The 12,116-nt window shown below is 35.9% G+C and overlaps 1 protein-coding gene across 3 annotated transcripts in view; it reads right to left on the reverse strand.

Moving 5' to 3' along the window:
• LOC150088830 (constitutive coactivator of PPAR-gamma-like protein 1 homolog) overlaps nucleotides 1–12,116 on the reverse strand; it is a 283,787-nt gene that overhangs the window by 80,585 nt on the left and 191,086 nt on the right. For all 3 annotated transcript variants that reach the window (XM_090369687.1, XM_090369686.1, XM_090369688.1), the window contains exon 9: nucleotides 6,172–6,337. In XM_090369687.1, coding sequence (XP_090225813.1) covers nucleotides 6,172–6,337 — 166 coding nt within the window. The remainder of the gene's footprint in view (nucleotides 1–6,171; nucleotides 6,338–12,116) is intronic.

Here is a 12,116-nt window from a genome sequence, read left to right on the forward strand (position 1 = left end):
AGATACTGATCTTATATCTGCAAATTTTAACATCATGATCCCTATTCCTTCAATGTCATTTGATAAAATTGAAAACAAGAGTGACTCCAGTACTGATAACTGTTAAATGCAATCCTCTGCCTCCTGCTCTACAGCCACCCTGTAACCCATCTAAGGATTTTCCCCGTAATTCCAACATGTTCCAGCTCATAGGGTAACCTCTCATGCAGGACTGATTCAAATGCTTTGCTGAAATCTAAGTAAATTATTTCCTACATTAACTTATGAGTGACTCAAAATAGCTAACCAGACTGATTAAACATGATTTTCCCTTTATAAAACCATATTATGTTTCCTTGAGGATTCCTTTCTATCTAAATGATCCTGTAAATACTTCACGGTAAATTTTGCACTCTTTGTCATTGCCTCCATGACTTTCCTTACCACTGAAGTCACACTGACCAGCCAGCAGGTTACTTGTTTCACTCTTTAGAGAGATACCTTTATGTAGTAGCAATACGTTGGCACTTCTCCAAACCAAGGGAATAACTCCTGAATGTGGTGATGACTTCATAATTAACTTCAAAGGTGTACACAGAGGAGTTTGACTTTTTTGTTTCAATTAACCATTCAGAATGAATAAGTCTAACTATATTTAAGCAGACATGAGGGGCTTGAATCATGGATCTGCTCAAATGTGTGTGCTATGCATTCTCATGCTTGGCTACTCAGCCGTGCTGAACCTTGAAAAAAATGGCATGTATATGAGCTGTCCTAGCAGATAAGCTTCCACGACACCTCATGAGAACTTTGTTCTGTACTGACCAATTACCACCCATCTCCCTTACATCTTTTTCATTATTTACTACTTTGCGTTTGGTTATACCCAAATGACATCATTCTAGGATAACTGGAGGAGACCGAGTGACATATTTTAAAAGCTGATGTTATATAAGCTTGGCAGACTTGCATCATTTTGCCTTTATTAATACCTCCTTATTATAAAGCAATCCAACAATAAAATTAGTGGTAAAACTGAATCATTACACCATCATGTTGTGAACGTAGTAGAATTTTTTTGGATGACATATGGAAGTGACTATTCTTATACCAATAATTCAGGGGATCACAATTATTACTGAGCTGAAAATGTTCCCATCAGCCTATGAAACATTACAAGAGCAATCATCTTATTCTAGCCAAGAACTTGAGAGCACAGCTATTCATATTTTTAGGGATCAGATGGAGTTTGTTGCTGCACCAGGAGGATCTTGTACAGTACTAGTGCAAGTTTTGTAACAATATGCAAACAGTTTAGCAGATTGATAAGCTGTGAAATGTTCTAGCATTAGTTAACATACTTCATTTACTGCACTGCGCATACCATCTGTAATCTGCCCAGGTAGCCACTGTCTTCTGCTAAGGACTACACACAGAACACTCATTATCTCGAACTTCATGTTGCAACAGCCTAATTTTGTGAAAGAGGTCTTTCACAAAATTAGGGTACTGAGGCCAAGAAACTACCACTGTCCTAATAACAGAACTCCAACAACAATGCACAATTTTTTGTTGCAAGTACCATATTGACTTATGTCTGTAGCTGTGACCAACTGACTTTTTATTCTTTCACTTGCAAACATGGAAATCAGATATCTGAAATATCCAATTTCCATGTTTGCCAATACAAATAAATTTTAAGTACTACTCTGCTCCACTTGAAATAATAAACATTTAATTTAAATTATCAGACTAATTCCAATTACAGAAGTTTCTGTATAACTTTTTTTAGAGAAAATTTAACAGCAAATTTTAGAGAGAAAAATTAACAGTAAATTTTCTTAGTATTCCATTACTGTAGAGGGTGATTGTAATTAAATTGTGTTACTTTGAAGTCCTGTAGCAGACGGAAAACAGCTAATTACCCACGGCTGAAATTCAGGATAAACAATAGTCAGGCAATGCTTGAAAAAAATAAAATAAAAATAAATAAATAAATAAATAAAATAATAATAATTCTATAAAGTGCCAACATGGGGAAAATAGCACTGTACAGTATAATTATGCATTTTATACTCCTATGAAAAAGATAATAGGAACAGAACGGACAAAGAAATTCAATATAAGACTTGTACTGAAGGATTATGCTCTGTTCGTTAAGCTTGTTTGTTTGTTTGTTATTTGGTTTTTAGGAGCATTAGCAACTAAGGCCATATTGCTCCAGGAATATGCGGTGGTCATTCCCTTGACCTTTCCGCATCCTCCGTATTTGGTGGTGACGGGCTCAAACCCCGGTCTAATCAAGAAGCATGTGCTACGCACTGCTGCTCCTTCCCACCTGGCTACAGATGCGGCATTTTCGTTAAGCCAGCGTTTCCCAAACTTTTTTAGTCACAGAACACTTTTCATCTAATAATAATCTCACAATATATTGACGGAACACTTATGAAACACAAGTTTAGTGGGAGCCAAAGAACTGTTTGTATTATTTTATTACACAGGACGCACTGTGCACCAGGAGCATCTTTATTTCCAACCCAATTAAAGCTGAAATTCAAATAACTGTCATCATACTTTCATTTTGGTCTTTATTAGTTGGTTCCAGTTGTTTCACTTCGGATATTTTGGGAACAAAAGGCTGCGATTGTTCATCCTCACTTTGAAGTTTTTTTATTTGCTTTTAGGAGCATTAGCAACTAAGGCCATATTGCTCCGGGGATGTGCGGTGGTCATTCCTTAACCTTTCTGCATCCTCAGTATTTGGTGGTCACGGGCTCGAACCCCGGTCTAATCAAGAAGAGTGTGCTATGCTACGCACTGCTGCTCCTGCCCACCTGGCTACAGAGGTGCCCACTTTGAAGTGTGATAATATTGTGTTTGTTTTCATCGACTACAGTTGCACTACAGTTGCACTAGTTACACAAAACAAGAAGCAAAGTACTAGAAGTACTTTGCTTCTTGTTTTAAAGTTTCCTTTTCCAAACACAAATCCATGGTCATTTATTTTAATAATAGTATTTCGAAATACTGATAATTATCAAAAAAAATTTAAACAAGGGAGTGAGCTTAGTTATAATATCAGTTTTCTTCCCCCTCTCTTTCAACCCGTGTACTTCAGGCTAAATTGCATACAAATAGCATATTAGATCACTACATTGCTACTTTTTCATAGATGTCATTACATCTACGCATACTTTTCTATGCAAAAGCGCACTAAAATAAAGTGTTCCACGGTCTATTTGATTATTAGTCTATGCCAGTATATTAATAACCGAAAAAAAAATGTTAAAAATTATGATACAAAAGTGGTGTCCGCTAGAAAACTGAACCTTTCATTGTCAAATGTCTGCAAAAGCTTGCCTCCCAAAACCTCTGGATAGAGGAAAGCAGCCCAGTTCTAAGTTTTCTTCGAATAGATAGCCTGTCTCCTAGCAGGGACAAGAGCCAGTCAGCAAATCTCCAGGTGAGTTTTGCTTGCTGGCTGCAAAGTGGCTAGTCATACAATACTTGTCATTAAACATACAGACCTACACAGCACATGACTGGCTCCTCAGGAATGCTACATCACAGATACATATCAGCAGATTGTAAGGGAATCCTTAGGTGTCACCTACACAGTGGGCACATTTACACTTACAAGGCCTTTTGAAGCATGCCATATAGCCACCATATAAATTCACCTTGGTTTAGCAGCTTACTCCTAGCAATCTGAGAAACATTTGTATCTTGGTCTTCAAAAAGTTGCTAGCTATATTGGAAATAGACAACATAGGTAATTATCCTCGGAACATTCTGTGGATTGAGGCACACTTACAACTGAATAGTAATGTCAACACACAAAATTGTTGGATAGGAGAAAATGTCCACATCATTGATGAAATTCCACTGCATTTCCTGCACATTACTGTATAATGCAGTTTTATTTTTATTTCATTTTATGCCTTTTGCATTTTGTCTTCTAATACATCATTGCCAACACCATTTGGCATCTCTCATATTGTGGAAATAATTTCGCAACTGTGATGGCATGTTGCATTACCAGGGTACCTGCCCACCCAATGATGATGATGAAGCCCACTAGCTTTGAAACAATCGTCTGGGTGTTGGTATCCACTGAAAATAAATAACAGTAGTCTTCTCTACTAGAGAAGCATTATTTATTTGAAGTAGTGCAATACCAGCTATCTCGCTGTGAAGGCACCCACAATATGAGATACAATTAAAATGATGCCTTTACACTACATACGTAGTTCACTTTTATGGGTGTATCTACACTGATAATTATATAGTTTAATTTTAATACAAGATTGCATCTATATATATATATGCATATATTAGCATAATGAAGTATTTAAAAATAAAAAATAGTACAAAATATAATATGAAAATTAAGAAAATAATAAAAAATGAAGTAAATATAAAGCTATCATTAGAGGCAGCAAAAATGCACATTCCTCCACATGATGCCCAATGTAAAACTGATATTAAATCAAATCAAAATTAATACCAGTAGCATGGCAAAACTGTTGAGCGAAAAATGATAAATTAAACATAATAATTAATCAACAGGGAGGGAAAAGAAAGGGTAAAACTAAAAATTGTAGCAGAAAATCTCCAAATAAATTTAGAAAATCCAATTCAAAATAATAAATCAATTTTAAAATTTAGAGCCAATTATATAAGAATTTAGCGGCGCCCCTCCCTCGTAAGGTGCCAGTTCCAAATTACGTGAAATATCACTAATAGAGACTAAACTAACTACAATAAAATAAAATAAAACCAAAATAACAAAAATAGACTGGCCATTATGCCCCATATCAACACCACAAGGCCAATAATGGTCAAGGAATCGCTGCATTTCAATTGCTGGACAAATCGTCGCAAAGGCGAACCGATTGAAGGAGCAGACGCCACCTGATCCCCCAATCGAACCACCAATGCAGAGGATTTGAATAGTGGTGGTCCTTATGCAGCGAAAAATAAAAATATAGAACAGACAGACTAGCACTCCAGCACAGGGCCACATCACTGACAATGTAAGCATAACCAGCTTATATAGACAAATAAATAAAATGCTATAGATGGCGGTACAGGTGCAGCATTAGCGCATCAAACCCACTAATACCACTTACGTATATTAGCATAATGAAGTATTTAAAAAAATAGTAAAAAATATAATAATTTTCGTATATTTTGTACTATTTTTTATTTTTTAAATACTTCATTATGCTAATATATGTAAATGGTAGTAGTGGGTTTGATGTGCTAATTCTGTGCCTGTACCGCCATCTATAGTATTTTATTTATTTGTCTATATAAGCTGGTTAAGCTTACATTGTCAGTGTTGTGGCTCTGTGCTGGTCTGTCTATTCTATATTTCTATTTTTCTCTGCATAAGGGCCACGGCTATTCAAATCCTCTGCATTGGCGGTTTGATTGGGGGATCAGGTGGTGTCTGATCCTTCAATCGGTTCGCCTTTGCAACAATTTGTCTAGCGATTGAAATGCAGTGATTCCCTAACCATTATAGGCTTTGTGGTCCTCTGTTGATATGGGGCATAATGGCCATATAAGCTGGCCATTTATTTTATTTTAGTCTCTATTAGTGATATTTCACGTAATTTGGAACTGGCACCTTACGAGGGAGGCGCTGCCAAATTCTTATGTAATTGGCTCTAAATTTTAAAATTGATTTATTATTTTGAATTGGATTTTCTAAATTTATTTGGAGATTTTCTGCTACAATTTTTAGTTTTACCCTTTCTTTTCCCTCCCTGTTGACTAATTATGTTTAATTTATCGTTTTTTGCTCAACATTTTGCCATGCTATTGACATTAATTTTGATTTGATTTAATATCAGATATAAAAAAATAAAAAGTGATTTTTAATGGAAAAACAAAACTTTTTGTTTTTTCATAAAAAGAAATGAAGGTGTTAAATTACAATTCTTGAATATCAGATATCATGCAAATAAGATAAAATATGTATGCACAACGTTTTAAAGGAATGGGTCTCTCTCTTCCCTTTTTTCCACATCTGTCTTCCATCCACCTATGCAACCATACTAGATCTTTAAAGAGTATCTTTTTTTTTTTAACTCGGAAATAGCTAAAATCATTACCCTTTGTTAAGAAAGAAAATATTGCTTGAACTAAAAAAATCAACAATTAAATACAAATTTAGAAACAGACCTTCTTTTCCTTCTTTTTCCTTTTTTTGTTCAGCAAGGTATCTTAGATGATGAAGATTAAATAAAATAGCATATACCATCTGACGAAGAGGACGATAAAGGTGAACCGGGGAAGGAAGTTCTCTTGTAATCTCATCTTCAAAGAGCAGAGGAATTTTAATTTCGCCCTTAAATTTTGAATGTACACAATTACACAAAGACAAAATATACACGTAAAAATAGATATTTCATAAATATTTATAATTTTAATACTGTATATTAAAATCCATAAAAGAAAAAGAATAATTTTTTTTTGATCAGGAATAAAGTTATTACATTAATGGAAGAGATGGCAAACTATCTAATAAACAAGCAAGAGATATAAAAGGTGTGGCAATAAAGTTTCCAGACTGGTGCTGTTGCAGTCATATCTGATGAGTTTGAAAATAAACAGAAGTGGCAATTTGTAGTTCAGACTTGCTTCTTTTTTTTTGGTATGGTAGTTGTTGGCGCATCGGCTTTTGTGGCCATAATGCACCTCCCAAGGTTTTTTTTTTTTTTTTTTTTTGCAGTACTTTGATCCAAGCCCGAAGCAGGATTCAAACCCGCGACCTTTGGGTTGCCAGGCAGGCACTATACCCACCTGGTCGGCAGTTCAGACTTGCTCAAACAGATGGTGGCACAGAGATTGTCCAGTAGGTTGCCATATTGCAAGTAACAACTAGTTTTGTTACTAGTGTTAGTATTCTGTGTCACAAATTTTGCAATGAACAAATATTAAATTTTGCTTTAAACTGTAAAAATCTGCAAGAGAAACATGAGATGTTAAAAACTGTTTACGGCAATGAAACATCAAGTTGTACCAGTACCAATGTTTTTCAAATGCCATAAGTGGTTCAAAGAAAGACATGAGGATGTTCGGAATGACTCAAGAAGTGAGTGTCAGTCCTCATTTCAAAAATCATCATTTCACACCCTCAGAATGATGGCTGAGTTGGATGTGAATAAGGAGACAATTTATCAAATTGTGCAGGAAGATTTACGATAAAGGAAGGTCTGTGCTGCACACAGTCTCAACAGACAAGCAGAAGCAATGAGGGATTTCATCCAGACTTGTCAAGACAATCCTAATTTCCTCAACTGTATTTTCACTAGAGATGAGTGTTGGGAGTTTCAATACAACCCAGAGACAAAGCATCAGAGCATGTAGTGGATTCAAAATCATCACCAAAACCCCATGCCCAAAAAAGTTTTGTTTACCTAAGTCCACGATCAAGATGATGCTAATCATGTTTTTTTTTTTTTTTTTTTTTGACAATCAAGGTGTGATTCACAAGAAATCTGTACCCTGAAGGGGAGGGAGTCAATGCTGTTTTCTACATACAGCTGTTTCAAAGCCTACTGAAGCACATTTCTCAGATGAGAGCACAATTTGAAAGAAAGGCAGATGGTTCTTGTTGCACAACAGTGCCCATACACATTCCACACCTCTGTTGTGATGACATTTCTGACAAAACATGACACTGTACAGATCAACCATCCACCCTACTCTCCCAATCTAGTACCAGCAGACTTCTCTTTCCCAATGGGAAACCTACCCTCAAAGAGATTTCAGTATATTGTGGACATAAAGAAAAGCATAACAGCCAAACTGAACATAATCTCTTTGGATGCCTCTGCTGACTCTTTTCAGAAACTTTCAGAAAGGAGTAATAAGTGCATTCAATCAGGTGGTGATTACTTTGAATAAAAATAAAACCACTTTGTGTTCTTTTTATTGAAGCAGTCTGGGAATATTGCTGCATCTCGTATATTTTTACTTCTAACTTAGATCACGAAGTGACCATTTTCTAAGATAAGCATCAGATTCAGTCTGTTTATGGATATGTAGGTACATATGGTTTTTTATAGCTTCACATAACACATTGAAATAATAGTCCTAGCTCATTGAAATCCTCTGCATTGATGTCTTTTTTTTTTTTTTTTTTTTGGTAGTAACATTACAATATTTTTCACTGCTCACCATGTAGAAAAATGTCAGCAAAAATAAGACCCCTCCCCCTTGTTTTGCAGATTTAGCTTTTTTTGTGATAATTTCTGCAACTTAGAAATATATGTATATATAATAAGTGCACTCTGTTCATGGGCATGCATTTACATATTCTCTAGTTTAGTTATCTCACGACATGGTGTTCAAGATTATTGATATTTGAATCTTTAGTTCTTGGATACAAACACAGTGAAAAAATATACAAGCAAGAGAAACTACTTTTTCTCATTTCTTTATGTCAATGGCCCAATTTTTGGAGGAAGTTCCATGAAGCATGATAAATAAGCATGAATTTTATATTTGAAATGCCAACAGTACTAGGGATATTTTCTAAAAAAATTAATAAATAATATTAATTATATAGCTGTTCTATCAACATTTGTAAATTTGTATTTTGAAAAATTCATATTAAAAAATAATAATAAAATAATAGAAAATAGCTTCAGCATGCTATAACACTTCAAACGATACTAAAAAAAAAAAAAAAAAAAAAACAATATATTCTTAAACAGCCACTTAAGTTTGTAGGTACTAACTGCTAACCATAATAAGGTGCTCAAATGCTGGCTCAGAGAGACAACACAAGTGTCACACCTCTGCATCTCTCAAATATCCCACAACCACAAAGTACATTTAATCCATACATTTTCTTAGTACAGTTTTGGTTCATTTGCGGGAAGAAGGTAGTGTAGGGTACTGTCACTCAAATCAGGCCTTTACAGATTGTGGAGTTATCAAAACACAACATTCTTCCTTGGTCCAGTGGAGTACCTTGTAGCTTTTCCTGAAGAGATGGAGCATCAACAGGCAAATTTCTCTTTCTATATTTTCCATTTTTAATTTGTATATCATAATCATCTGTCTCTGTTCCCTTAGACTTACTTCTATTTTACCCTTGTCTGAATTCACTTCAGCTTGTGACAGCTTTAGACCAGCTAAGAAGGAGACATCAACACACCAGTTTTCCAGAATTTTATTTTTTAATTCTGTAAATTTCTTCCCGACATTGTTTAATTCCCTTGTGATAACTTTATGTCTAATTATTCTATTTACTTTATCTTCTTAAATTTGGTATTAGATTTTAAAATTAATTTTAGCTCCCCCACTATAATGTCTATAGAAGGGCTTCAAGGGGGAGAGGTTTCTTTATGCACAATGATTAGTTACATTCTCTTGACTCCTACACATAAGAACACATCAGAATTGGTATCAAGCACCAAGTTGACTGGAATTAGGAGAAAAAGGCCACAATGTTCTTCATTTGTTAACTCAAGATATAATCTTCACAACTTGATTCCTGATGATATCAAGAAAATGAGGTATTGGGTCATTTCATATCAGAAAGACATTTAAAGGTGGTGGTATAATGGCGTGGGCTGGAATCACTGTCAGTATCCATGCAGATCTCCATACATTCTGAAGAGGTATCCACATGGGTGTAAGGCATATCGAAAAGATATTTTGTTCCTTATATTCAATCTTTTACAAAAGCAACTGATCAAGGCCTTTTAATGGGAAATAATGCATGTCCTCACAGAACTCTCCCAGTGAAGCAGTACCTTAGCAGGGAAGGTATAGCCAGTATGGAATGACCAGCCAGATATACCAGACCTCAATCTAAGAGTTGGTCTGGAATGCCCTAAGCAGAAGAGGCAATCACAGCCCCTCAAAACTCAAAACCTGAGTTTCTCACCCATTTTACCTCCATTACTAACCAACAGTTCATTCTCAGCACATGGAGTACTACTACCTGTGGATATCATGCACCTTATTATTAGGGTGCATTTCCTTGGGTTACTGACATCATTTTTTGGCTGCTCACAACTCACTTGTATACCTGTAATTTCACATCAAAATATGTCCCATGTAAGACATTACAACAGATGTCTTACAATGTTTTGTCATCACTTTTTCCCCCCTCCCACTTATTTACTTTTTTGTTTGTTCCTTACGTTTTGAGTAAATGTAGTAGCTGGCCATTTGCAGGAGTGTTTCAGTGTGTACAGGAGGCTAAATTTCACCTCAGAGTCAAAGTTCTTTCACTGTGCTCCAAATTAAATCACAAAATTAAACGCAAAATTGTTGGGATATCAGAGACATGGTGTCACATAGACATAAGCACTGCAGAACTGGAATTTGGGGAGTACAATGTGTACAGAAATGATAAAGACAGGACACGAAGGGAGGAGGGTTTATGCTGTTAGTTAAGAAACACAAAATCTAAGGAAGTGCATCCAATTCATGTTGGTTGACAATGCAATTTTGAGTCTGTTTGGTGTGACATAAACACTGGGAAAGGAAAAATGAGAGTAGGTGTGTGTTATAGTCCTAATGAGCAATAGTGCAGAGAAATAGAGTGGTCCAGTAAATTAGAGTGTCTTTAATGGGGGATTTTAAGTTCCTGGATATTGAGTGGAATTTGTGGGTTGGTCACTCTCACACTAGCAAGGCTTTTGTGGATTTATTGGATGATTGTTTTCTACAGCAGAATGTTCAGGAGGCAACTAGAGGGAGTAATATTCTTGATCTGATTATCAGTAGTGATTCTTCATGCATTAAGAATCTGCAGATAAAGGAACAACTAGGTGGCAGTGATCAGTGTGCTGAAGTGGGATTTACTCAAAGAGGTAACTACCATCAAGGGTAAAGGGAAGTGTTTTTGCATTCGTAAAGGTGACTATGGTGGTCTAAGACTGTATTTAAATTCTATATGGTGGAACCAACTGATGATGTTACCAACAGCAAATTCAAAATGGAAAGCATTCAAAGAATTAATCTTGGAAGCTACTAGGCTTTTCATACCAACAAAGAAATATTGTTCAAGATTTAGGCCTAAATGGATGTCAGATGAACTAATTAGACATGTGACAGAGAACAAAAATGCATTGGATACATATAAATTAACATGTGACACAGAAGCCTAGGATAGATATAAGCTGTTCTGTAATCAAGCTACAAAGGAGGTTAGGGAGGCTAAGGCAGATTACGAGAAATCTTTGGCAAAGGATGCAAAGAAAAACAGCAAAGAGTTCTTTACTTATGTAAACTCTAGAAGGAAAGGGATGAATCGGATTGGTCCACTTGATATCAATGGTTAAACTGTTCATGATACTGCTCAGGTAGCTAACAAACTAAATGAATATTTTGCATCGACATTCACACATGAGTTATTCAGGGAGGGGAATGCCAGAGGTGTATTCAACTCTGGCAGTAAGCTAGATAATCTTGTAATAACTGAGAGTAAAGTGGAGGAGAAACTCTTGAACATAAACACAAGGAAGGCACCTGGAGTGAATGAAATCTATCCAGTTATATTAAAGGAGGCGGCAAAGGAGGTAAGCAAACCCTTAGCCATAATTATGAGAGCTTCCCTGGACTCAGGGGAGGTACCCATGGACTGGAGATGGCAAATGTGACCATAATCCACAAAGGTGGATCAAAGGGAGACACAGGTAATTACAGACTTGTTAGTTTAACATCTGTTCCAGGGAAATTAATGAAGGCACTGGTTAAAGAAGCATTGCAGGATCATCTAAACAAGACTTCAGTTATAGCTCGGACACAGCATGGGTTTGTTAAGGGGAAGTCTTGTCTGACTAATCTGATTGGATACTATAATGTAGTCACAAAGGAACTGGATGCAAAGAATAACTTTGATTTCATATATTTGGATCTTAGAAAAGCCTTTGATACAGCTGCACATGAAAGACTGCTGCACAAACTGGAGCAGTGTGGCATTGGGGGAAATTGCTGCTATGGATAAAGGGATGGTTGAGTGGGAAAAGACAGAGTGGTAATCAATGGACACTGCTCTTTGTGGACTAATGTTATTAGTGGAGTCCCTCAGGGTTGTGTCGGGTCCATTATTGTTTTCTGTATTTATAGATGATATTGATGATGGTATATCAGGCTTAATG

Source organism: Mastigoproctus giganteus, chromosome 3 (genome assembly GCF_048544385.1).
Source record: "Mastigoproctus giganteus isolate SK-2022 chromosome 3, ASM4854438v1, whole genome shotgun sequence".
In the NCBI taxonomy this organism is placed as follows: Eukaryota; Metazoa; Arthropoda; class Arachnida; order Uropygi; family Thelyphonidae; genus Mastigoproctus; species Mastigoproctus giganteus.